At 48.6% G+C, this 27,737-nt stretch overlaps 1 protein-coding gene across 1 annotated transcript in view; it reads left to right on the forward strand.

Annotated features, from left to right (window-relative positions):
- Nucleotides 1-24,028, forward strand: part of CUL4A (cullin 4A) — a 46,229-nt gene extending 22,201 nt beyond the window's left edge. Inside the window, exons 9-20 of the mRNA XM_030314476.1 lie at nt 1,946-2,013; nt 3,504-3,622; nt 6,000-6,192; nt 7,446-7,550; nt 7,857-7,967; nt 8,051-8,136; nt 8,557-8,664; nt 15,088-15,201; nt 16,228-16,333; nt 16,493-16,665; nt 20,736-20,888; nt 22,422-24,028. Coding sequence (XP_030170336.1) covers nt 1,946-2,013; nt 3,504-3,622; nt 6,000-6,192; nt 7,446-7,550; nt 7,857-7,967; nt 8,051-8,136; nt 8,557-8,664; nt 15,088-15,201; nt 16,228-16,333; nt 16,493-16,665; nt 20,736-20,888; nt 22,422-22,517 — 1,432 coding nt within the window. The 3' untranslated portion in view covers nt 22,518-24,028. The remainder of the gene's footprint in view (nt 1-1,945; nt 2,014-3,503; nt 3,623-5,999; nt 6,193-7,445; nt 7,551-7,856; nt 7,968-8,050; nt 8,137-8,556; nt 8,665-15,087; nt 15,202-16,227; nt 16,334-16,492; nt 16,666-20,735; nt 20,889-22,421) is intronic.
- The last annotated feature ends 3,709 nt before the right edge of the window (nt 24,029-27,737 follow it).

Genomic DNA, 27,737 nt, shown 5'->3' on the forward strand with positions numbered 1-27,737 from the left:
CAGTCCTTTTCCTTTTCACATGTGCTCATCCACCCCTGTGCATATGCTAGATTTGAAATTTCTCCCCCCAATTTTAAAAAGTATATTGCTTACAAGTATACGTAAGTTATTTAAGCAAACGAATAACAGATAAAGGTGGTTCGCCTCTGGGCTCGAGCACAGGTGGATGGAGGGCGCACTGACTGAGGCGGCTCCTGCCGCGCCGGGTGATTCAGATGTCACAAAATAAACAGTTGCCGTCAAGGACAGAAGAGGGAAGCCACGGCTGAGCAAGCCACACCTGCCTTCACGCTGGGCTCCACATGCCCCTTCCTGCCCCCACGCCCTCAGAGCACAGTAGACGGCATCCCGGACGCGGAGCATGCTTGAGGGCAGCGGGGCACTGCTTTGAACTGCACCTTGTGACCCGCCTCATGCTGGACACCACAGCCAGGTCACCCGGCAGGCCCTACCCCAGGGACTCTCATCCCTCAGTGTGGGAAGGACCCGCTCTCCTGCTGCTTGGCACAGTCAGTAGATTGTCACTTTGTCACTAGATTATAAGGTCGATTCTTGGGCACCTGGGTGCTGAGGCAGCGCGTTCCCCAGGACTGCACCTCTGGGCTCGAGGGGCCTGCAGTTTCTGCCCTGGGCTCTGCTGGGACCTGTCAACGGCACCCGGGCTCATGTGGGTGCTTCATGGGCTGTTGGAATGGAAATGGTGATGGAGTCTAGATTGCACGCCTCCTGGAGGCAGTGGTTCCGTGAGCACAGGACAAGTCGCTCGGCGAAGCCAGTCATCGGGAAACTGCACATCAAAACCAGTGTGGTTCCACCTCACGCCTGCCACCGTGGCTTTTGAATAAAAAAGGCACACAGCACGAAGCCCTGGCGAGGACCAGCAGAAGTCAGAACCGCCGTGCATGGTCAGTAGGAACATGGGCAGCTGCCCAGAAGATGGATCGTTAGCTCCTCAGCTCCCCAGAGTGGTAGACAGAGCTAGGTGTTTTTTCAACACACCAGTTCTACTCCCAAATAGATAAGTAAAAACATCTGCAAGACTTGCTTGCAGATATTCAGGCAGCGTTACTCAGTAGTCAACAAGGAGAAACCACCCGCTGCCCCCTGGGGACGTGCCGCTGAAGCTGTTTGGAGGAGGATCGGTGCACTACTGGCCCTCCCTGCTGTCAGCCCCTGACCTCTGACCTCCGCCCCCACCTCCCGTCATCATGCTGGCCCTCCCGGAGGCAGACCCTCACCTCTCAGTGGGCACAGTCCCCGACCTCTGCTCTCTCACACGGGGGGTATGTGCTTTCTCTGGGGTCGCTGTTAGGTTTAAGGTGGGCCATTGTAAAGTTCTTTATGAAGCAAAGACTTGAGAAGATACCCGAAGTTAATAATCTTGGGACTAAAGCACATGTCTGATTAAGAAAAACTAAAACGACATGAACCATGGAATATGTACTCAGGAAGGACAGTTGTGCATGTCCCCATGACTGTGGCAGTCACACTTGGCGATGTTTCAGAGTTTCAAATATTCTGTTCGATGTGACACTTCTGTAGTGTGGGCCTCACAGAGGAGCTTCCTTGATAAGTGGTGATGGGAGGGGGCAGGCCTGTCCATGTAGAGGTTGTGGGGCCTGGAGCAAGGGGCGGCCGCGGAGTGGGGGACGGGGCCAGTGTGCCTTGAATCCAAAAGGCAAAGCTTTGTTTTGACAATTGCCAGCCAGGCATGGGGGTGCAGGGCACTTGACTGTCTGCTGGTGTCTCCTTTTCCCTGGACCCCTGATCTCTGTTGTCCAGTAAGATTGTCTTTAGAAAGATTTCAGAGTCCTCATGGACAGCAGGGAGATGGCTGTTCTGATTAACTCCATGTCAGGTGTGTAGACAGTAAATGCCCCATCTTTACAGGTGATCAAAGTCTCTCCATCAATTGCTTACACCTTGTCTTTTTGCCTCATAATAGGAAACCACTGATTGCTTGTGTGGAGAAACAGCTGTTAGGAGAACATTTGACAGCAATTCTGCAGAAAGGTAGATTTTCCTAACTTTTGTGTCAAGTTACCCTGCATGGTCGCCCTTGACATTTTAAGGAAGTGAGTGAAACGGCGTAAATACCAGCTTAAGGACATCCATTACAATGAGACAGTCACTAAAAATCGTTGGCAATAACGAGCATGTTAGCCCTGGAAACACCGGGAAAGGCATCTGGTAGAAATCAAGAAATCACAGGACATGCTGTTCTCAGCTGAAGCCGCTGAGAAACCCCCTGGGCCACAGACAGCTTGCAGCTGGGTCCTTGTGCGGTGCCTACGGGCGCTGGCAGGCACAGAGCTCCCAAGGGTGCAGGCTGGTCGCACGGGCTGTGCGGCTGTGGTGGGGCTTCCTCCCCACGCCCCCCAAGAGGCTGAACACCACGTGAACTGCCAGGTGGCTGGGGACTTCGGCCAGAGTCCCGAGTATGCCGGACAAACCCTCCGCTGGCAGAGGGAGGGCGCAGCACTGCTGACTGGGCAGCGTGCCCTCTTGCGCCACATCCCTGGTGCTGCTCGTCAGGCCCTGGTAAGGGTGGTTCCAGCAGCTACTGTGTGTCCCAGAGGAGCGTCCCGCCTGCCCTCTGTGTCTGTGCCCTTCACAGTGTGCTTAGTTCTCTGGGGTTCAGAGCACACGGTCTCCCCCTTTTCAGTCCTTCACGGTACTTTGTATAACTATTAGGTGTGTAATGTTACCATTTGAAAGTCATGATGGAGCTACAGGATTTATTTCAAGATGTTGGAGACCTTAAAGCTTAATTATGGGGAGGCCCAGAATTATGGACGTAAATTATAAATTATAAGAAAAATTTTTTATTTGCATCACTAGGTCAGAATGTAATTCGGAGAAATAAACATACGGAGCCCTTGCTAAAGATGTGTGATTCTGGCCCCAGGACGCACCTGTGTGCACCTGTTTATCTCCTTTGATGTGTGGACACTGTGCCCACGTGACAGAAGAACCTGAGACTTGAGTCACATGGCTCACACCTCCCCACGCCTGGCCTCGCAGCCTCTGCGGGGCTGTCACAAAGCAGGCATCTTAGTTTTCTCTTCCTGATTTCCATACTGTTTTAGAAAGGCTTCGTAAAAATCTAAATACCTAAAACAGGAAAACCCCCAAAAGTGCTATGTTAAATACTTCAGAATCCCCAACGGACAGCAGACGCTTCTCTCCCACGGCTTATCGCATAAGTGGATAGAGTGGATGACCTGACAGGTTAGACTCGGGCCCCCAGATCTGCTCTCTGAGCGATGATAGTGAGAGGTGCCCAGGGGCGCTGCCCTGGCCGCTGTGTTAGTGGGACTGGGGCTCTGGCGACCTGAATTGAGCAGCACGGCCGCTAGCGTCCTCTGGCGGTGGGGCCTGGCCAACGGGGCCGAGTAGGACTGTTTCTCACCCACGGAGGACAGGGGTCGGCCCCACACGTGTGAGGCGCCCGTTCACACATGGACCCCCGAGCCGCCCTAACGCTCGCTGTGCCGTCGCAGGGCTCGACCAGCTGCTGGACGAGAACCGAGTGCCCGACCTCACCCAGATGTACCAGCTGTTCAGCCGCGTGAAGGGTGGGCAGCAGGTCCTGCTGCAGCACTGGAGCGAGTACATCAAGGTGCGTGGGGCTGTCATGATGCGCGGTGACTGTGCCTGTGGAGGGCAGTGTCCTGTCTCCCGGCCATGTGGCTCCCGACATGGGGAGGGGCTCTTCTCGAGGCAGGGGCTCGGGTGGACAGCAGTCTTGCGTTTCCTCCCCGATGACTGAGGCAAACCTTTTCTGAAAGATGGCCCCGCCTGTGAGCACCCCACAGCCAGACGTCATTAAAGGCTGCCATCCGTCACCTGCCTGGGCTCCAGTGCCACGTACAACCACAACTTTCAAAAAGTCGCATTTCTGTGCATCTGATTTTTAAACACCTCATGCCTTTGCTCATCGACCATGAGAATGGTTACACGTTTTGGTGTATCCATTTGGTGGCATGTGTGCTGCCACGTCTCCCACCATCCAGATCCGTTACTGTCACAGTGCTGTGATGTTTCTGTGACGCGTCTATATACGGTCATGGGAAGGCAGCAGCAGGGCCCTCATGCTGACGGAGGGGGTGGGGGCGCACAAGGCTGCTGGTGACAAGTCGGGGGAACAGCATACTCTGGGGCGGGGGGGGGGCAGCCTGGAGAAGCTGGACGCAGTGTGCCAGTGCCAGGATCCTGGTGGTGATACCATTCTGCAGCTTTGCCGGATATTGCCATCAGAGGGAGTTGAGCCAAGCATAGGAGGGATCTCTGTTCTTTCCGCTGCACGTGAATCTGTAGTGGTCACAGAAAGTTCAGTTATATAGAAAGGATGATGGAAAGCTTGCACGCATGCTGCTTTATGGAATAATCAGTCCTAAGATTGCTTATCTGCCTCCACATGGGAAGCTCATGCCCACAGGCACAACCCCCTGATACTTTGTACACAACAACATGGAGCTGGACGTGGTTACCAACTCACTCCAGCAACAGAGCTGTATGTTCCAGAAAGATTGGAGAACGAGGACTTTGCTGACGAGTAGCCCTAGGAGCAGGAACGTGTGCTGAATGCGAGAGCTCCCCTGTACACATGCAGTCCAGGTCTTAGAGATCAGTGATGTGACCGCTGTTCCTGAGTGTCCGTCAGCGACATGCAGTCACACTGACAGGAGTGGAGATTATGTTCTACACTGTGTCGTTATCGCAGTGAAGCTGACCCCTGGCAGTGTGTGTGTGTTATTTTTAAATGCACTCAGTACAAAAGCGTACGGAGGAAAATCCCTCCCACCCCGGCTGGGCATACCGTGTCCCTCTCCAGAAGGGATCGCTGCCAGTTTCATTTGTACCATTTTGCCAGTAATCTGCCTTCACTTATGTATAGGATACGTAAATATGTGTATGTATGCTATTAAGACCAGTTTTCCCAAAGTACATATCTGAAAAGACAAAATTGGACTGAGGGAATTTTGAAGATCTTACTGGCTTTATTTGGTACCATCCAGCCGATAGAAAGGAGCCTCGGGGAGCTGTGTGATAGGGAAGCCTTTTATAGACAGGACGGGGCAGGACTAGGAAGTTATCCTGGCAAAGACTGATTGCTTGTGGCAAGGTCACCTTCCTGAGGGGATGACAGGGAACCAACCGTCTGGCAGATGACGTCACTAGTGCTGACAAGCCCAGTGATTGAGTGCTTGAAGACTCTGTTCCTCGGAGGGGCCAAAACCTCAGTTAGGTCAGGTGTTAAGCCCTGGTTTGCTGACGTGAGGCTTAGCACAGTGACTCCATTTGGGGCCTGCTGTCTCTGTCCCTTCTCTAAACACATCAAATAGTATAATTGTATCTACCAAAGTTTATATCATCAAACAGCTAACTATTATTGTCATATAATAGACTTCTAGTGATGTTTAATATAGCATTTTTCAATTAAAAATGCAGCCTAAAACTGGGCTTTGGTTAGCAGTGGAAGAAAACGGAAACTCTAGTCAAGAAGTCCAAGTAGGTGTGTTGGGTTAATGGGAACGTCTGAGAAATTTGTAAGTGAAAGTTTTCAGGGTTTTTTTTAAATGTTAATTTATTTTGGGCAGGGGGTGGGGGTTGGTTGGGGAGGGCAGAGGGAGAGAGAGAATCTCCACGGAGCCCAGTATGGGGCTTGAACTCATGAACTGTGAGATCATGACCTGAGCTGAGATCAAGAGTTGGACGCTCAACCAACTGAGCCACCCAGGTGCCCCAGTAAAAGTTTATTTTTGTTTTTGTTTTTAAGCAGTGGACATTTTCCCACTAATTCACAAATTCTTTCAAAAGCAGGATTCAAACACTGAAGCATTAATTGTATATTCACTTAACTTCTTGAACGTACACTGAATTTGTGGAACTTTTGAAACGATTTAGTATTTAACACCAACGGTGATTATTAAAGTCTCAGGAGAACATGTGTGGTGCCGTTACCTGCCACTGATGCGGTGTGTGTGTTCTTGTAGACTTTCGGGACAACAATTGTCATCAATCCTGAGAAAGACAAAGATATGGTACAGGACCTGCTGGATTTTAAGGACCGAGTGGACCACGTGATAGAAGCATGCTTCCAGAGGAACGAGAAGTTCATCAACTTGATGAAGGAGTCCTTTGAGACGTTTATCAATAAGAGGCCGAATAAGCCCGCAGAACTGATAGGTAGAAAACGTATTTCCAGACGTTGTTTTAATATGGGAAAAGAAAGCAGAACTTAAGCAAAACCTTTCCCCAGAATCTTTAAGCTCCCCTTGGGGAGGGTGGAGAAGGGTTGTGTGTATACTTATCATGTGTGTGTAGAAGCACACACGGCATTTATAAGGGAGAACGGAGCAGTGATTTTGTCAAGTGGCATCTTGATGTCAGAGAAGAAGAAGAGAGAGTACAGAGGTGCTTCTGGTTCTGTCTGGAGCACGGCCGCTGATCTGCGCTCTGGGATCGGAAGAAGAGGGTTTGCTATATACGAGTGCCTCGGCGTTACGAGGGTGACGTGACCAATTAGCATGGAGACGTTAGTGTGTCCCTGTCTTCGCGTTATCTCACCAGCATTAAAATAGGGTAAAATGGATGTGGTCTTAAAAGATCACGTTTTAAGATGAAGCAGTTTTTAAATTATCACTTTATACAATTATGTCGTGATAATAGCAAAGCATATTTTGGGATTCATAGACTCTCACTAGTCAGTGGAAGTTTTTAGGCAAAGGGCAAAGAAAGATGTAGTAAGTACAGTGATTCAGCGTTGAACTTCCTACTGTTGAGGGTATGTGATGGGGACATGGGGTTCATTGTGCAGTTTCTACTCTGTGTATGTTCAGAGGATTTCATAATGAAAAAATTGTGAAGGGAAAAAACTAATAAAAGCAGCAACGAAAGGGGCACCTGGCTGGCTCAGCCAGTGGAGCGTGCGACTCTTAATCTTGGTGTTGTGGGTTCAAGGCCCACATTGAGTGTAGAGATTACTTAAAAAAAATTAAATCTTTAAAAAAGAAAAAGTCAGCAACCAAACAAAAAATTCACAAGGCAGTTTAGCTTGGCCTTCATACCACTTTCTGGATTGTGGTTTCTCCAGAGGTGGGTATTGAACTCCTGGAGTGTGGGCTTCTGGAAGGCATGGCCAATCTGTGGTCTCAGGTACGAGAGGCCTGTGTTCAGGGATGCTACATCTGGAAGGTGGGGCCCTCCCGTTGCTGGAGCAGCGGTATAATTATTTATCTCCCATGACTTGAAAATACTTCTCATAGAAAATTCACATGATCTGCCTTTTGTCATAAAATAATATCTTTTTGGAAAGGTTCTAGAGTGTTGCTGTCTACTTTTTGCTTGTAGAAATTAAAGATGCTCTTTTTTCCTATTTAGAAAATGTATTATATAAGAAATACTTGTTTTTTAAATACTGTAAACTTTTACTCTCACAGCAAAACATGTTGATTCAAAATTGAGAGCGGGTAATAAAGAAGCAACAGACGAGGAGCTGGAGAGGATTCTCGACAAGGTCATGATAATATTCAGGTTCATTCACGGTGAGACACACTCTGCGCTGTTCCTATTAACATTGAGCAGGGAGAGACGAGACGGTCAACACGTCTGTACATGGGCCCCCTCTTTTCCTTGAGACAGATGGACAGAAACACTCCCGCTTCTGTGTCAGCACGGGGAATGGAGGGGTGGGCGCCCACCGATGGCAGCGCGGGTGTCCTATGGGGGCATCCCGCGCAGGCCCCTGCCGAGCTCCCTGCGGCACAGCCGCCACTGGAGTCTCAGCAGGAGTGAGCAAGTGCACGTTAATAGTCCAGCGTCTCATGCCATTTTCATTTGCTTATAAACAGGGAAAGATGTCTTCGAAGCATTTTATAAAAAAGATTTGGCAAAAAGACTCCTTGTTGGAAAAAGCGCCTCAGTAGATGCTGAAAAATCTATGTTGTCCAAACTAAAGCACGGTAAGCGTGTGGGCCCCGGGGTGTACCCATCCCTGCGCTGGGCCTGGCCCCCGGGGGTGCTCACGCCTCCGCTTCTGTCCCAGAGTGCGGCGCAGCATTCACCAGCAAGCTGGAAGGCATGTTCAAGGACATGGAGCTGTCCAAGGACATCATGGTGCAGTTCAAGCAGGCAAGCTCTGTTTGTTTCACGTGGGACAGCCGAACAGGAGCCACCCCGCTTTAAGTTATGTTGGGGGGGGTGTCAGCCAAGGGAAAACCCTCCACCTTGAGAATCATACTGCTCATGTCCACATGTCCAAATAACTGAAATTCAAAATGAAAAAGAAAAGTAATCCCTAAAAATGCATAAAAATTTTTGATTTAAAGAAGTGTCCTAGTGTCCTGTATTGGTAACATAACCAAGAAAGAAAAAATATCCCAAATGACTTTGGAACATGTTGCATGGCTTCAGTGGGATGTGTTCTTGGGACTAGGTGCAAACACATGTTGAACTGTGATTTGAAAATTACACTGTTTACTCTTCTACGAACTAGTTATTTTTGATGACATTCTACAGTAACTGTTTCCTCTTGGTTTTCTTTGTCTTTAGTATATGCAGAATCAGAGTGACCCAGGCTCTATAGATCTAACCGTGAACATACTTACGATGGGGTACTGGCCAACATACACACCTATGGAAGTGCATTTGACTCCAGAAGTAAGTGTTTCAAAGAGTGTTTGCCCTTTATTTTTCATATATCAGTGTTGCCAAAGTACCATGGACTGCTTTGGGGTTTTTTTGTTTTTAATGTTTATTTTTGAGAGAGAGAGAGAGCGCAAGCAAGGGAGGGGCAGAGAGAAAGGAAGACACAGAATCTGAAGCAGGCTCCAGACTCTGAGCTGTCAGCACAGGGCTCAAACTCACAAACCGTGAGATCATGACCCGAGCCAAAGCCAAGAGGTGGGTGCTTAACCAACTGAGCCACCCAGTCACCATGCAGTAAATTTTAAAAAGTATTTGGGGAAAGGGCACCTGGGTGGCTCAGTCAGTTAAGTGTCCAACTTTCAGCTCAGGTCATGATCTCATGGTTCGTGGCCTCTGTGCTGACAGCTCAGAGCCTGGAGCCTGTTTCCGATTCTGTGTCTCCCCCACTGTCTTCTCTGCCCTTCCCCTACTCATGCTCTATGTCTCTCCCAAAAATAAACATCAAAAAAATAAAAATAAAAAAGATAAAAGTGTCTGGGGAATAGTTATGGAAACCAAATACATTAAGTGTTTTATTTATTTTTGAGAGAGTGTGTGTGCGCGTGTGCATAAGAGGGTAAGGGGCAGAGAGAGGGGGACAGAGGATCTAAAGTGGGCTCCCCGCCGACAGCAGAGAGCCCAGTGTCAGGTTCGAACTCAGACCTCGAGATCATGACCTGAGCCAAAGTTGATGCTTAACTGACTGAGCCTCCCAGGCACTTGCCCTGTGGACTTCTTACACACATACCATGCACAGAGATGCTGCCTGTCACGGAGTATTTAATGAGAGGTTTTTTTAAATCACAGAAGTAAAACTGCAGGGTCCTTATAGCCTCTGGAAAACAGCATTTCACCATGACAGCCTGTGTCCCCTGGCTGGTTTGGGGTGGAGCCAGGAAGAAAACAGCAGGGACAAGGGCCTTCTAGAAAGGACCAAGAAAGGCACCTGGGAGCCCAGGCTGGAGACAGCCTGTCGTGAGGCTGTTTGTTCCGTTTTCCAAGACTCTCTGTTTCAGGGTTTTCTTCTGTTTCTGACTCTGCTGGTTGGTCTTTGTGGTTGTCTCCTTTTTGTGTTTGTTTTAACTGGTTATTGAAGTACAGTTGATGCACCGTGTTACTTGTCTTCTCCTGTGGGCCCTCCACCTCTACTCTAGACGCTAACGTTCCCAGAGCCTATCAGCTCCCTTCTCAGCCCACACAGGCACTCAGCCTCCAGCCTGTGAGTCCGTGGTCCTGAGCACATACGCACCAACGTCCCCAGGCTCAGACGCCCCAGATTGCTGCGGTCCCTTCCTCCCTCCCCAAGCGACTGCTGTCTGCAGGTGCCACAGCTGTGTCCTGAGCTGCCTGCGGGCTCTGTGCCCCTCAGCTCCCACGTTCTCCAGGGCTTCTGTGCCCCCCTCCAGAAAACCTCACACCAGAAAACCACCTCCAGAAAGTGAGCCACCTCCAGAAAACCTCACTCCACCCCCATCCGTCCTCAGCATTTGACCGCTGGTTAAGACTTCCCTCCCCAGACGCTTTCTCCAGAAAACCCTCTGTCACCTCCTCACCCTGCTCACTGGGCCAAGCAGGTCCATCCTGGGTGTGTCTCTTGTGGCACTTTGAGTTTGTTTGCTTCTTATTTTGAGGTGATTCAGACTTACAGAGACTTTGCGAGAATAGTTCAAAGCATTCCCAGAACGTGCTGCCTGTGTTTTCAGCACTGACACTTGAGAGGCTACATCATACCTCCTGCACCTAGTACTTTAGTGGGTACTTCCCAGAGACACTCTCGAGTCAATTACTGCCATAACACTTTTATCCCAGGGGGAGGGAGCTCTCTCTGCTTTTGTCCAGACACCGTCCAGGCCCCACACCACAGTTACCCCGGTCCCCTTCCCCGTATCAGCTACACCAGCCTCTTCTTTCTTAACGCTCACACATCCCAAAACCGCACACCAGTTTTCATGAATTATGTCCACTGGGCTCATCCAGCAAGGGTCCCACACAATTTGCTCAGCCAACAGCACATCAGGAGGTACCTGCTGTCCGTTTGCCCCCGTCTGTTGGTGTCCCATGTTGTCGTTGGTTAAGGCTTTAGCTGGCTTCTCTGTGTGGTTAGTGTTTCTCCTGTTGTACTTTTTTTTTTTTTTTCAACGTTTATTTATTTTTGGGACAGAGAGAGACAGAGCATGAACGGGGGAGGGGCAGAGAGAGAGGGAGACACAGAATCGGAAACAGGCTCCAGGCTCTGAGCCATCAGCCCAGAGCCTGACGCGGGGCTCGAACTCCCGGACCGCGAGATCGTGACCTGGCTGAAGTCGGACGCTTAACCGACTGCGCCACCCAGGCGCCCCTCTCCTGTTGTACTTTTGAAGTAATCTGTGGGAAGGTATGTGGACGTGGTGTGGACCTCCTCTGCCCCACCAGATTCTCCTGCTGGGTGATCCCTGCTCAGATCCACTTCGCCTTGGTCAGCAGTGACCGTCTCTGTCCTCCTCTGGACAGACTCGCGGACTCCTGGTTGCTTGCTCCGATGCCCCTGTTGTCTGCTATCCAGCTGCTGGAGCCCCTGTCAGCTCCTCTGTCCTTGTACTGGCCCTCGTGGTTTCCTGGTACTTTTTTGTTGTCTAGCAAGAGATGCTGAAGGCTTACTGTACTGGCCTTTGTAAAAATACGCCCACAGTGTAAACACAGGGGAGGAAGCCATGGGGGAAACGGACTGCAGCTCACATTTCAAGCCGTACAGCTGAGCGGCACCTGCGTCCAGTGCAGAACTTCGTCATTGTGGCAAACAGAACCCTGCCCCCGTGGGGTTGAGCGTTCACTCCTGCTCCAGTGCCCAAGCCTGGGCATCTGCTGGCCCGCTCTGGGTTTTAACATAACTGCAGTCACACTTGGTGGCCTTCCGTGTCTGACCTCTTCCACTCACCGTGCGGGTTCCACGACATGTAGCCCACATCGTGCTTCCTTTGTGAAGGCTGAATGATGTTCCACTGTGTGTGTGGACCAAGTTCTGTCCCTCCGGCCAGCTGGCTGGCCACGGACACTTGAAAGGTGCGTTTACCTTTCGGCCACTGTGAATAACGCTGCCGTGAGCACAAGTGTGCAGAAATCTGTGTCCTGGTTTTCAGAGCCTCTGGTACACACCCAGGAGTGGAGATGCGGGTGAGAAGCTGGTTTTCCACTGCAGCTGCAGCCTGTTATGTTTCCAGCAGCAACACGGCTTCCAGTTTCCCCATATCCTCCTCAGTATTTGTTATTCTGGTTTTTGATCAGAGCCATCTTCGTGGGTATGAATTGGTATCTCGTTTTGGTCAGATTTGCTTTTCCCCAATGAATGATCATTTTGTCGAGCATCTTTTCGTGTGCCTATTGGCCACCGTAGCTCTTCTGTGAAGAACTTTCTATGCAAGTCCTTTGCCCATTTTTTACTTGTGTTATCTGTTGCTAAATTTTAAGAGTTCTGTGTATATTCTGGGCACTAGATCCTTATCAGATATGTGATTGGCAAATATCTTCTCCCATTCTGTGAGATATCTTTTTACTTTTTTGATAGTATTCTTTGCACAAAATTTTAGAGTTTTTGTAAAGTCCAGTATGTTTTCTGTTGTTACTTTTGTTGTCATATCTAAGAACTGTTGCCACATCCAAGGTCTTGAAAATTTACCTCTGTTTTCTGCTAAGAGTTTTATCAATACTCACTCTTACATGTGGGTGGGTCTCTGTTCCATTTTGAGCCTGGGATTGTAATTGGCACATAATAAGCACCCAGTGTTAGCTGCTGTCCTCTTACCATGATGATTATGGCCACTCCTAGTAATTAATCGCAAGGAAAAAGTTTTTAGGAAGTTCATCACCTTATTAGCTTTTATTGGTTGAATGTCATATGGCACCAACTATGTTTTCTTTTTTTGCAAATTATTTGTGAAGTTGACTTCACACCCCCGGTGCAGAGCCCAACATGGGGCTTGAACTCATGACCCTGAGATCAAGAATTGGATGCTTAACCCACTGAGCCACCCAGGCACCTCTAGATATGTTTTCTGAAAGAGTCGTTGTCTTTTGGATATATACTACAATACTTAGAAACGAAATGATAATTGTGCCTGGGATCTGATGTGGTTGAATGTGGGTGTGGGTGATAGTTCTGAAGTGTGAGGATGGGGTTGCTGGGCAGATGCAAGGCCAACGGGCATCCTGACCAAAGGCACCGCTTGGACAGAGCGCAGAGGAGCTGACAGATGCCCCAGGCAAGGAGAGCGGGCCTTCGCTCCCTCGCTGATGCCCTGAGCTCTCTGTCCAGAGGGGGACAGTCACAAGTTGCTATGAATGCCCTCAGAGCCAAGAGCAGTTGGAGAAGGCCTCTGTGAGGAAGGGGCTCTAAAGATGACCAGGGGGTTACAGAGGGGTGTCCCTAGGCGGAAGCCTGAGGGAAGACAGCACAGCGTACTCGTCCAGTGGGGGAAGCACAGGGCAGGCCAGTGCAATCAGTGGTTCTGGAGGACAGGACCTTGGCAAGCCTTGGAAGGGTTTTGCTCTTTATTTTTATTTCTTTTTAATGTTTGTTCACTTTAGAGAAAGAGCATGTGAGCTGGGGAGGTGGAGAGAGAGGGGGACAGAAGATCTGAAGTGGGTTTTGTGCTGACAGCAGAGAGCCAACGTGGGGCTTAAACTCATGAGCCGTGAGATCATGACCTGAACCGAAGTCAGACGTTTAACTGAGTCACCCAGGCGCCTCAGAATCTTTTTTTGTTTGTTTATTTTTGAGGGCGGGGGGAACATGCACACATGGTTGAGCGTAAGCAGAGAAGGGGCAGAGGAAGAGAGAGAGAGAGAGAGAGAGAGAGAGAGAGAGAGAATTCTAAGCGGGCTGTACCCTATCAGCATGTGGGCTTGAACTCACAAACCGTGAGATCATGACCTAAGCCAAAATCAGGAGTCAGGCACTTAACCGATTGAGCCAACCAGGCGCCCCAAGAGTTTGACTCTTTATCCTAAGAACTTGGAAGCAGCCAAGGATGCTGACAGGGCAGTGAGCACAGTGCAGACTATCTGACACACAGGACCCTGAGGGCGCCCATGTGTCCAGGGTGGAAGGTAGACACACCAAGGAGACAAAGACATGGGGGTCTAAGCCATGAGTCACTGAAGGCAGGGAAGCCGCCTCTCACAAAGTTATTTCTGATCGAAGCCTGATAAGAAGAACCCATTGGATTTGGCAGCACAGACCATTGGCTATCCTGGCTGCAGAGCAGTGAGAATGTCGAGGGAACCGAGCAAACAAAGTGAGAGGGAGTGTGCGGGACACTAGAAAATGCACCCTGAAACACTGTCAGACAGCAGAACCCATCTGTAACTAAGCAGGAGGCCAGGGGTGGGGAGGGCTGGACACCGGGAGAAGGAGGAGGGGCTTCAAAGGAGTGAGACCACAGCAGTAAAGAACTGTGAGAGGGACGCGTGGGGGGGGGGCTCAGTCAGTTGAGTGTCCAACTCTTGACTTCGGCTCAGGTCATCATCTCAGGGTTCATGAGTTCGAGCCCCGCGTTGGGCTCTATGCTGACAGCTCGGAGCCTGCTTGGGATTCTCTTGCTCTCTCTCTGCCCCTCCCCTGCTTGCTAGAGCACTCTCTCTCTTCTCTCTCCCAAAAATAAATAAACTTGAAAAAAAAGAACCACGAGGGGCGCCTGGGTGGCTCAGTCGATTGGGTGCCTGACTTCAGCTCAGGTCATGATCTCATGGTTCATGGGTTTGAGCCCCGCATTGGGCTCTGTGCTGACAGCTTGGAGCCTGGAGCCTGCTTCAGATTCTGTGTCTCCCTCTCTCTGCCCTCCCCCCACTTGTGCTCTTTCTGTCTCTAAAATAAATAAACATCAAAAAAAATTAAAAAAAAAAAAAAAAAAGAAGAACCACAAGAAAGTTTAGAAGGTAGGAGAAATCCTCCCAGAAAGTAACGATGGAAACAGTGGCAGTCATGCCTCCTAGACAAGACTGTCTCCGGTGCTTTCCAGTGCCCTCCCAGCCTCACCACAGCCTGCTTCCCAGCACCCTCCCAGCCTCACCACAACTTGGCAGGACACAGCTGGGCCTGCAGACGGTCTCTGTGGTCTTGACTGCATGTGCCACTGGCCAGGGGAGCCACAGCGTGGGCTGTGGAGACTGAGGAACACAACCTGTCTGTGCATTAAGTACCACTTGAAGCAGCACCCATGTAGGAGGCAGACCCCAGTGTGCCAGAGTGGCAGACATTTGCACAGGTAACAGAATAATCCAAAGAAACACTGTCAAAATAACAACTGATCTTTTCATTCAGCTGTGAAAAATTTTGAAAGCTTTGTAAATTAAGCAGTATGTGGTTCTTTGGATGTGTGGTGTTTAGCATAATTAAACTTATTGTTTTCCTGTGCTTGGCAGATGGTTAAACTTCAGGAAATATTTAAGACATTCTATCTTGGAAAGCACAGTGGTCGAAAACTTCAGTGGCAAACCACGTTGGGCCATGCTGTTTTAAAAGCAGAGTTTAAAGAAGTAAGTTCTTTGTCTGTTTCATAGACAAATAACATATAAATATGTTAATAGAATATTTTTAATTGTGGTTGATCTTTGGTAACAAACAAAGGAAAAGGTCATTCGGCATAACTCCGTACTGCCTTTTCTTGGTCAATGATAATAAACAGCTGAAGGATTAATATTCCAATCAATAAAGTCAATAAAAAGTCAATAAAGATAGAAAGCATTTACCTAGCTGAAAAAAGAGCAAAGGAGTGCTCGCTTCAACAGCACATGTGCTAGAATAGAAATGATACAGAAATCAGTGCAGCGACCCGGAATGTGTGAAGCTTCCAGGTTTAAAAAAAGAAGAAAGCAAAGGATGTGAAGAGGCAACTCATAAAAGCAAGACTAAGAAATCAAATTCATTGAAAACCTGCTCTATTTTTCTGCCAAACATTTGCAAATTACAGTCCAGTGAAATGCCACATTTCGAGTACTGATTGGTCAAGGCTAAAACCTCGAGGAACAGCGCCATATAGAGCGTGCTTTGGTCTCACATATCCCGCCTCCAAAGTCACAGGCTTTGTTACAGTGGTGCCAGTTCCAGAAATTCATCATAATAAGACGTTTTCACAGAGCAGTGAATAAGCCCGTTTGTCGCGGTGCTATTGCTAAAAGGGACGTTATACAAGAGGAAAGTGCAGACGGTGTTTTGATACCAGAAAGAAGCAGGTCACAAAACAATGCCTGCATGTTCCTGTTTAACTTCAGCTTTGTAAATAAGATTCAGTTGTATACACCAAGCAAAAAATTTACAGAATGACTACTTTGCTAGCTGTTACCATGCACTAGGCACCGTATCCTATAAATCCTATGTGCATGGATACTACGTATATAAATTGCATGTATCCTCTCCTGCCTCTGCAGACCAGGTGGGGCAGCCATGCTTCCCCACCTCCACCCAGAGAGGCCGGTCCTGGGGGTGAAGCCCTCTAGACCCCAGCCGCTTTCCTGCACACAGAACTCACAGGTTTACACAGGGTGCGTCCCATGCTCTTTCAGGGGAAGAAGGAGTTCCAGGTGTCCCTGTTCCAGACACTGGTGCTTCTCATGTTCAACGAAGGGGACGGATTCAGCTTTGAAGAAATAAAAATGGCCACAGGGATAGGTAAGAGTCCTCGCTCCGTGACTGTGTGGCCTCTGCGTGTCCTTGTTGTTAGAGATCAGCCCAGTCTCTGCCCATCACACGTGAGTGTGGGGTGTCTTTCACCATTGTCACGTGTCCTCACTTCGGTGCTAGTCTGTGCCCGATTCTCTCCCCACCCAGAGGACGGTGAGCTGCGAAGAACGTTGCAGTCCCTGGCCTGCGGCAAAGCACGAGTTCTGGTTAAGAGTCCCAAAGGGAAGGAGGTGGAAGACGGGGACACATTCATGTTCAACGGGGAGTTCAAGCACAAACTGTTTCGAATAAAGATCAACCAGATCCAGATGAAGGAAACCGTACGTATAAGCTTTCTTGTGTCACTCACTGGGTACTTACCAAGGACTCATTCGTTTGTACGGTCAATTCCTAAGTTTTGTAAGAGCACTTTAACGTGGGAGGGGTGGTGAGGTGGTGGCTGTCACAGGCCCACTGGAGTGTTTGTAGCATCGAAGACATTCTCAAGTGTCTCATGTCCAGGGCAGGTCCTGGACCACCGCCCTCAGGCCCTTCCGAACAAGGGAGCCCTTGCAGCCTGAAGTGCTGCCACGCAGGGGAGGGGAGAGGCAGTGGGCCCTGGCATGTAAATGAGGAGAGGCCTTGTGAAGGCACCAACCCATTCAGACAAGACCAGGGCAGCGTCACAGCTTCTTCACCCCCCTCAGTCGAGCGTGGTCGCTCCCTTACCTGGAAGTGTTCAGGTGGAGCCCGGTGGGAAAAGAAGTTCAGATTACACAAAAAGAAATGCAAAAGATCAGTAAGTATATGAAAGATGTTCATTCTCATCAGTAATTTTTTTTAATTCAAGTTAAAATAATACCGCAGGGCTGCCTGGGGGGCTCTGTCGTTGAGCAGCAGACTCGTGATTTCATGGGTCCAAGCCCCACAGAGCCTCCTTGGGATTCCCTCTCTCTCACTCTCTGCCCTTTCCCCACTTGCGTGCGCTTTTTTTTTTTTTTTTTAATTTTTATGTTTATTTTTGAGAGAGAGAGAGCATAAGCAGAGGCAGAGAGAGAGGGAGGCACAGAATCCGAAGCAGCTCCAGGCTCCAAGCTGTCAGCACAGAGCCCAACGCGGGGCTTGAACCCACAACCCGCGAGATCATGACCTGAGTCGAAGTCAGTGCTTAACTGACTGAGCCACCCAGCCACCCCCGCTCTTTCAAATAAGTAAAAACTTTGATAAAATAATACTCCACTTTTCATCTGTCAACATGGGAAATGTTTAAAAGTTTGATGATATCCAGAGTCGGCAAGTATATGGGAAAACAGGCATTCTTTTTATGCTTTTACTTTATTTTTAATGTTATTTTTGAGAGAGAACAAGGAGGGGAGGGACAGAGAGGGGGGACAAAATCCCAAGCAGGCTCTGAGCTGTCCAGCACGGAGCCCAACACAGGACTCGAACTCATGAACTGTGAGATCATGACCTGAGCCGAAGTCGGCACTTAACCGACTGAGCCACCCAGGTGTGCTTATTTCAAAGTGGGACTGTCACCTCTGTCCCCTGGAGATGACCTCTACTGCCACTTCGACGTGCAGGTTTTTCCTGTGGTGTAAATGTCTAATCTTGTTTTTTCTGTAACGGGATCACTCTGCAGATGGCATTTATATGTGCCGTTGTGCAGTCTGGTCTTGTTACTGTGGGTCTGCTTCCATGTCAGGACTTGGTTTCTCACGGGTGTAGAGTAGTTGGTCCTGTGTCCTTCAGGAGCTCGGCAGCGCCCTTGGGGAAAGGCATTCAGGTGGTTTCGATCTCTACTGGAAATAAGATTACATTAAACATCCTGTGTACCTATTAGCTTGTTTCTTCAATATAAAATCTTTGCCCTGGAATTACAGGGTCAAAGAATGTGGACTTTTGTTAGTCTGGCCACTCTTTTCCAAATGGAAGCCTGACAGATCTTCCCAGATTTCAGTGTCCGGTTTCACAAGAGGGCCAGCCCTCCCTCTGCCCGCCCTGTTCTTACAGGCACAGATAGTTCATTGCCATTTTAGATTGAATTTCTTTGAGCATCTTTATGCCATTGAGTAGCTTATGCACATCATGTCTTTCTGATCTTTAATTCTTCATGTTTTGTTTTTTAATATTTATTTTTGAGAGAGAGAGAGAGAGAGCGTGGGGGAGGGGCAGAGGGAGACACAGAATCCGAAGCAGGCTCCAGGCTCCGAGCTGTTAGCACAGAGCCCAACGCGGGGCTTGAACTCACGAACCCAAGATCATGAGCTGAGCCAAAGTCGGATGCTTAACTGACTGAACCACCCGGGTGCCCCTAACCCAATGTTTTTTTTTTAAATTACTTGTACTTTTCTATTAGTTTTTACATTTAAGTTTTTCTTTGAGCAACGTAGAAATTAATATCAAAAAGCAATCTAACTACTCTTCCTATTCTAAAACTGAATTGAAAATACCGTTCTCTGACAACTTATTTGAATTGTCACTTTTGTTATATATTAAATTCACATATTACGAGTCAGTTTTTAAATTCTCTTCTACAAATTCTATTGATCTCTTTCATATCCAGGACCCAAATTCTTTTAGTTAATGTACCCGTTCCTATAAATTTATTCTCCCAGTAAGTTTGAGAATAATTTTATTGTGTCTTTGCCCTCCAAATAAGAACATTAACATTTTTTATTCAAAGTGCATTATATAGTTTTCAGTTTTCATTTTGGCTGTACTAAATCTGATTCTTATCTGTGTATATATATAAGTCTCTTCTCTTCATGGGAGTTTTCTACTAAAAGTCTTGGCATATTTCTTATTAGATGATTCAACAAATACTCATTAAGCACCTACTAAGGCGTAGGTCCTCTGTGAAGCACTGAGAATTCATCTGTGAATAATAACTTATTCTTATAAATCTTGGTTTCAAGGAACTTTCAGCAGACAGGTACCAGATGATTACACATTGTTTAACTTACTACACTTGAGGTAGGAGACAAAAGCACAGTCCGACACCGTGGGTCAGGGAAGGCTTTCCCACCGAAGGCCACGCTGAGCCAGGTGAGGCCTGAGGAGGCAGGCCACAGACAGGTTATATACAGACTGGTCAGAGCTATGAAGAATTTGGGGAAGCCACTGAAGGTTTTAAGCAAGAAGGGCGAATAAAATGCTGGCACCTATTAAGGGGATCTTTTCTGTTTACATGTGTAACCAGTTATTGCCAGTATGTATATATATCAACACCATTTACCCTTGTGTACTCTTCCTGCGTCCAGCCACTTCACGAAATTCTCGTTGGCTTTGATGGTTTTTCAGTTGATTTTCTCGGATTTTTGGATTCGTAGCTTATCTACAAATAATTACCACATGTCTGCTCCAATTTGCTATAGTTCTTTTGTTCTCTTACTGCGCAGCTAGAACTTTCAAAATCACATTTGTATGAAATAATGGTGCTACCAGGCTTTTTCTTCACTTCCTGATTTTTTTTCTCAAGTGGCTGGAACATTAACCTGTTTGGGGTGGTGGATCCCTTTGGAAGTGCGATGGAAGCATGGCTTCTCCCTTTCTGAAACTCACTTACCTTACATGCGGGCACAGACCTGTCTCCTGTAGATCAAACAGGCCTCCAGTAGGTTGCTGTTAACTAACATGAAGTTGTTTTCAGGAGCTGTGCTTTGCTTCTGGTAACAGCTTTTTATCATGTTCAGGTGGGGTTTTTTTCATTGCTATTTGTACGTTAATTTGTTTTAGATCAAGGATAGGTTTTCAGTTTTTTTGTGCCTTTGCAGCGTCTGTCAAGAGATCACATAATCGCTGTGACCTCAACACAACTGTGATGAAATTCATTCCATTCCTAGGTTTCCTGATGCTGAGCAAAGCTTGCATTTCTGGAATAAACTCTGGTAGCTATTGTGTTTTATTCTGCTTTCTCTTCTGTGCTACTGGATCTAATCCAGGATTATATACAGTTGATAGTGTTTTGTAGCTTTTTTATGAGGGGAATGTAACTTTACATTCTTTTTCAAGCTTTGGTACTGAAGTTGGGCTATTCTTGGGAAGCTAGGTTTTGCTAGAACAAATAAAAATGCATAACAGAATAGGATTTACCCAATGTTTGGCCTTTCTTTGCATCAAATTTTCTTATCAGGGGTGCCTGGGTGGCTCAGTTGGTTGAGCATCCAACTTGATTTCGGCTCAGGTCATGATCTCACAGTCGGTCCTGAGATCAAGCCCTGCATCAGGTTCCGTGCTGAGTGTGGAACCTGCTTCAGGTTCTCTCCCTCCCCTGCCTGTGCTCGAGTGTTCTGTCTCTCTCCCTCTGTCTCTCTCTCAAATAAGAAAAAAGTGTCCCATTAAACTCAACAATATGAAATAACACCCAACTGTATCTTTACACTTCACTTGTGTGTGTGTCTGTGTGCAGATTGAGGAACAAGCCAGCACCACTGAGAGAGTGTTTCAGGACAGACAATATCAGATTGACGCTGCTATCGTCAGAATAATGAAGATGAGAAAGACTCTTGGTCATAACCTTCTAGTTTCTGAATTGTATAATCAGCTGAAATTTCCAGTAAAGGTAAATGCACATTAGCTTAATTAAACTTAAAGTACTGCGCCGAACATTGAAAAAGCATGTTCAGTTCCTAACACATTAGAATCATTTGTCCTGCATTACAGGTGATCATTTACTGCAGAAATCTGCCTGTGTGTGCACACCAAATGTCAAAAAACTGGCAAGTGGGACAATAGGGTTTTTATCCCAAATGTTCTTTGTAACCGCCCCAGGAACTAGAGGCCCCAAATCTGCCACCGGCAGAGACATTGACACCTTGTTAGGAGGGGGAGGGGGCCGGGGCAGGTGCTGTAGCTCCAGGCGGGTTTCTCAGTGGGGTGGCTATTCAGGTCATGCCCTGTGATTGCGGGGGAAGTCCTACTAGCTGCTCATTTATTCAGCACTGACAAGCTCCAGAGCATTTTCTGTTTTGGTGATACCTCCTCATTTCTGTGCATGAGAAAGTCAACCCTGAATCCTGTCTGTGCCTGCGTGTTTCTAGGCCGGAGGGTTTCTGCCCTGGCTGTACTTGGAGCACTGACCAGGTAGGGAAGTGTTAGGAAGAGCTCTTGAAAACAGGCGCTTCCACCTGGGAAGTATGGGAGTCATGAGGCCTGGCCCTGCAGAGACTGAGCCTGTGGGGTGAAGCTCCCTGGTTCTGCGGGGTCCCGTCGGGCAGAGGAGCAGCCGGCCCTCCATCCTCACTGAGGGAGTCAGGGTGAGCAGACACCGTGTTCCCCTGGGCGAGCACGCGGCTGCCGTGTCCTCTGCCACGCAGGTGTGGGCGCCCAGCCCTGCCGTGTACAGCCTTCTTTCCCCCTCGGGCCAGAGCCAGCGCCCACTTTCCCTCTTACAGACGAGAGGCCCAGCGGTTACAACACTGACCGGTGGGAGGCATATGCAGTGGCTGTAGCAGCTGGCTCTGCCCTGGCAGGACCTCGCGTGGGTCTCACTGCATTTCACGAATGCTCCATCCGTCACTTGATAGAAAGCTAGGCCTTTTGATGGAATGTGCCCTTGAAGGGAGAGGCTTGCTCATAAATGTCAACATAAGTGTGCTTTCTACCACGGCGGAGCCAGAGACATCCTCGCGGGGCTCGTTTGTTATGGCGTCAGTCATCTGTGGACCTGTGGTTACACGACATCAGCAGCACATGCAGGAAATACAGGACTTGGGGACAGATGTCCTTGCAAAGGATGAAGCTGCCCTGAGACGTTACCAGATTCCCCTTTCAGACCAATGAAAATGTGCCACCCAGTAGGATGTGCCCTGTTTATGCGTTCGTTCGTGCTGGTAAAGAAGGGTTTTCATCTCCTCCCTCTCAGCCTGCTCAGACAGTAAATTCACATGAGAGCGCTTGAATCAAGAGGCCATGTTAGCATTGTCTCTGAAGGAGGGACTTGGATTGTCTTCGTTTTATAATTTGGTTATAATTATAAATAGTTTACCTGTAGATACGTATATTTTATATAATTATAATTACTTCGCGCATATGTTTCCCCGTGTTTGTAAATTTACCGCCACTATAATTGAGGGGTTTCGTTTCTCTTTTTTAGCCTGGAGATTTGAAAAAGAGAATTGAATCTCTTATAGACAGAGACTATATGGAGAGAGACAAAGACAATCCGAATCAGTACCACTACGTGGCCTGATGTGTCGGCCAGCCGTGTTCTCTCAGCGAGACCCTAGAATGTATCTTCAGAGCGGTGAAGCATTTCTGTGCCGTTCCCAGGACTTCTGAGATTGAGCCAGCGTGGAGACTTTTGGATTAGAAGGAAAGGATGATTCTCAGATCACCCTTCACAAAGCTTAGGGGTTTGCCAGCGGCACGTGTGTCTTTCCTCCAGTTCTTCCTCTTACTCTTTTCGGTGTTTAAACTGTCGCAGCTGCTCGGGCAGAATGACTTTGAGATTGGACGAGAAGATATTGGGTAAAAGAGGTTCCTTTGTAAGGTGTTGCTTTTGTAGCAGAAAGCTGACAGCTTGGTGTGGGGTGTGTGTGTGCGTGTGATCACAGATGCACAGTTAGACCCTCCGTGCTGTGTCCGTGGGCTGCAGAGTGGGCTGATGTGCTCCTGAAGGCGGGGGCTCCTGGTGGATGGGCATGTAGGTTGGAAACCAGAGCCCTTCGTTGGGGAGCATTAGGAAGAAACAGTCAGTGTCAAGAACTGACTCCTCAGTTCTGCAACGTCGATACCGACATCTGTCCGTTTCCTTTATCTTCCATGTTTTTACACTCTGATGACGGACTTCCCAGAGCGAGGTTTCTCGGCGAGACCCCTCCTTGCCGAGACAGCACTGGGGGCATGCTCACTGCGGTGAACTCACGAGCGTCTGAGTTGCTTGTGAATTTTCTGTTTAGGGGTCCAGGGGGCAGTGTGATTGCACCCACTCTTCTAAGATTGTGTCTCGCAGCCCCTGCTCTTCGCACCGAGGTGACCGCTGTCTGGTTTCCTGACTGCAGTATTTGTACGATGGCGTACAGTCGCTCTAACAGAGTTTGGTTTGCTTTACAGCCTTACGCAGGGAAGCTTGTTGTCCACGCTGTGACCACTGTAAGGTGTGGCGGGAGACACTCGAGTCCTGATGTTGGGAAGGTGGTTTTGTCAAAAGATTAAAGGATTTTGTTGGCACCTGGTTTCATGTTGTGTGTGTACAGGTGAGGTTGTGTGGGGGCCGACGATGTCAGTACCGTGAACTGTAACAAAGATCCTTTTCTGATAACATTTCAGAGTACTTTATATTTTACATAATAGCATGTTTCACTTTGATTAAAAGCTACCAAAGGAATTTTGATCATGGTATAAGTGTTTAAAGCAATATTTTCTGGGATATACCAAGTTTATATAATTTGATTTTGTGCTAAATTATTAAAAACTTCTCCCTTTTTGAAACATGCGTGTTTAAAATATGACATCTTATGGGTTTCCATGTGAAAATCTCGCCCTTCAAGTATCCTCATTATTTCTATATTTGTAAATTTTCATTTGTGAGTTCTATGATTTGTGGTCTATAAAGACCAAATAGATTTTTACTTCTTAAATTTTATGTTCATTATTTCTAGAGATTGTTAATATTGTAATTTAATGTAGACTTACTCTGAATAAAATTAGTTTAATTGGCCTTAAAATTACATTAATAAAACTTGTGCTGTGTGAACTACACATTCCTCCTAACTCTTTAGCGACTTAAACTTTGTGACCAGTACAGCGAACAGAGGAACCCAGCAGCAGGCCAGGCACGGTCACAGTCATCTCCCGGGAGATGGGCCATCGCGCCGTCCTCCACCGCAGACTGCACCCGGTGGGGCCGGCAGGCCGAGCAGACCGAGCAGATCACGCTCTCACAAATCAGGTGGCGTCTGTGTTGTTGCAGTGAGAGGCCAGCGTGGCGGAGCAAATGGGACAGGGGAGACGAGGGCAGGGAAGGACACTTAGACGAGAGAGAAGCCGTGAAATGGGAAAGGAGGTGAGAGGATTTATGGATAAATGATTGCGTGCCCAGGAAATCTAAGAGAAACAACTAAAAAGCTGTGACCACAAAAAGAACAAAGCTTTTAACAGAACACAAAATTAGCAGGAAAGTCATGATATCACAGAAGGTCATGTTTTCAGCAACAACAAAAAGTGACAACATGCCTCATAGCGAACAGAATATCCACATGAAAAGCATTTTCACGTAACTGAGGAGCACAGAGAAAACCTGAGTGAGGAAGAGGAGTGGCTGTTCTCACATTTATCTGTGCAGCATCTGAACATGCCACACTCCCCTCTACTTCAGAACACAAACAGGGGCGCCTGGGGGGCTCAGTCGGTTGAGCATCTCCGACTTCGGTTCGGGTCATGATCTCGCGGTCCGTGAGTTCGAGCCCCGCGTCAGGCTCTGTGCCGACAGTTCGGGGCCTGGAGCCTGCTTCTGATTCTGTGTCTCCGTCTCTCTCTGCCCCTCCCCCACTCATGCTCTGTCTCTGTCTCAGAAATAAATAAACATTTAAAAAAACACAAACAGGGTGATTCTAAAGCTAAAATTGAGGGGCATCTGGGTGGTTCAGTGGGTTAAGCATTGGACTTCGGCTCGGGTCATGATCTCACGGTTTGTGGGTTCGAGGCCCGCGTTGGGCTCTGTGCTAACAGCTCGGAGCCTGGAGCCTGTTTGGATTCTCTCTCTCTGCCCCTCCCCAGCTCTTGTTCTGTCTCTCTCTCAAAATAAATAAACATTAAAAAATGGGTTTTTTTTTTAATTTTTTTTTTTAGTGTTTCTTTTCGAGAGAGAGTTTATGTGGGGGGAGGGTGGACGTGCTCTGGGTGAGCTTCACCACGATGTGTGTGGGCAGCACATGCCCACTGCCATTTCCAGAAAGGAGAAAAGCCACAGCTGGAGGCAGGGTGGTCTCCGAGGGATCATTTTGAGAAAGTCGGTTCAGCAGCTTTGCAGGTGTCTGGGCATCATCCTGGGGAGGCCGGCCCCCTGAGCCAGGCGGGGGTGCCCCCAGGGTGGGCAGGAGAGGGCACAAGCCTGGGGTCGGCTCCAGAAGGGTGAAAAGTGTAAGTGTCTGGAGGCGGCTGGGCAAAGAGGGAGATGGGAGAGCCAGGACAGGGACCTGGAGAGAAGGTCCACCCCCTTGGCGTGTGCTCCAGAGAAGCTGGGATGCAAGGAGCAGGGCAGCTGGCCTGCAGGTGGCAGGGAATGGGAGGGGGGCCCATGGTGAGGGGACCCAGGTGACAAGACGTCCAGCAGGTGCGGGGCTGCAGGAAAGCAGGGCCTGGGGTAGCGTTAAGGACAGTGGAGGTGCAGGAAGAGCCTCCAGGACAGGGAGGCCAAGTCCAGGTGCCTCCCAGCATCCTGCAAGGGAGAGGAGCGAAGGGAGGAACCAAGAGGCCTGACGGGAAGAGCAGTGACCGGTGCTAGGGTCCAGGAGGCTTGGCTTGCCAGGAGGTGAGCAGAAGGGGGCGGTCCAGGCGTCCCGGAGGTGGCCCCGGAGCCTCAGTTATGATGTGGGGTGACAGTCACAGCGAACTAACTTACGAGCACATTTCTGACTTTGAGACACCTATACTGTCGACCCGACAGAGTCCACTGCCTGGTGATTATGCTGCTCACTGCATTGGCCTTGATAGAATTCCCAAGTGGCTTGTGTGTCAGTGGAGGTGTGAGTGGGTCAGCGTGAGGGGGAGTGAGTGTGCAGGAGCGGGAGAGCAAGTGTGAGCTCAAGTGGGTGTGTGAGAGTGAGCTTGAGCAAGTTGCAGGGAAGCAAGCGTGAACTCAAGCGAGTGTGCGGGAGAGCAAGTGTGAACTCAAGCGGATGTGCAAGAGGGTGAGCTCCAGTGAGTGTGCGGGAGAGCAAGTGTGAGTTCAAGTGGGTTGTGAGAGAGCAAGTGTGAGTTCAAGTGAGTGTGCGGGAGAGCAAGCATGAGCTCAAGCGGGCATGCAGATGTGCAGGGGAGCGGGTGCGCATGGGAGCAAGTGTGAGCTTGAGTGAGTGTACAGGGGAGCAAGTGTGAGTTCAAGCGAGTGTGCAGGGTAGTGGGTATACAGGAGAACAACTGTGTGGGAGTTCAAGTGGGCGTGCGGGGGAGCAAGTGTGCCAAGGAACCAAGGAGGAAAGTTTGAGGAAAGAAATGGCCAGTCTTTGTGTTAGTAACCAGGGGCCATTGCAGGTGGTGCAGGGCGGTGGCGGTGGCGGTGGCGGGGGGGGGGGGAGGGGATCAAGGCAGGGGCAAGGCAGGGGCGAGGCAAGGTTTCATCTGGATGAGGAAACGAGCAGAGGAAAGGGCTCAAGAGGGGAGAGAGGGGTCAAGCCTAGGGGCACATGCATGTGTGTGTATGTGTATTTGTATGTTTGTGTGCATGTTTGTGTGTGTATACACGTTTGTATATATGTATGTGTTTGTATATTTGTGTGTGTGCGTGTGTGTTTGTGTGTATACACACGTGTGTTTATGTACGTGTATTTGTGTGTGCATGGGTGTGTTCTTGCTAGAACAGGCCATAATGTAAAAGTAGGTACAGGTGGGGATAAAGGCAAAGCAACAGGCTGCAAAGCTGGGGAGACTTTTAAGGGTTTCTGTTACCAGTGATGCAGGAATCAAGGTCAGTTCCTTAGAAAGCAGAGATGTTGCATTTGACAGTGGACATGGTGTGCTGGGTCTGCTTCTCAGTGATGGAATGTTCTCAAGGCACCAGAGTCAATGGAGAGATATCGTTAAAGGCTGCAGGGTTTTTTTAATTTTTTTTTTACATTCATTTATTTTTGAGAGACAGAGACAGAGTGTGAGCAGGGGAGGGGCAGAGAGAGAGGGAGACACAGAGTCTGAAGCAGGCTCCAGACTCTGAGCTGTCAGCGCAGGGCCTGACACGGGGTTCGAACCCACGAACTGTGAGATCATGAGCTGAAGTCAGACACGTAACCGACTGAGCCACCCAGGTGCCCTGGCTGCAGTTCTGAAGTCAGATGCGCCAGGGGCTAAAGCCTGGCTCTGTCACGATCTGGGTGCCCCTACGAAAATTACTTAAATTCTCTAAACTTGGTTTTCTTATATTTTATAAGGAGTTAAGGTGTTTATTATTAGCTCATGGGGTTGTTGTGAGTTGAAGCATACAAACGTATTCCTAACTTGTACCCCTCCCACAAAAGGGCACGTCGGTGCACATCACAGATTTGCAGTGCAGTTCTCGGTTAGGAGAGACCTCCAGCATAAATCTGAAATCTGCCCACAGGAGGGCAGGAAAGTAAGGGGAGGGAATAAAGAGCAGAAATAAGAAAGACGAGACAGACACCCCCAGATAGAGAATTAAGACCAAGGTCCACATCATCCACTAGACACACACTTTAAATAGAAAAACATGAAAACCAATCAGGAAAGCACTCCTCAG

This window comes from Lynx canadensis, chromosome A1 (assembly GCF_007474595.2).
Source record: "Lynx canadensis isolate LIC74 chromosome A1, mLynCan4.pri.v2, whole genome shotgun sequence".
Lineage (NCBI taxonomy): Eukaryota > Metazoa > Chordata > Mammalia > Carnivora > Felidae > Lynx > Lynx canadensis.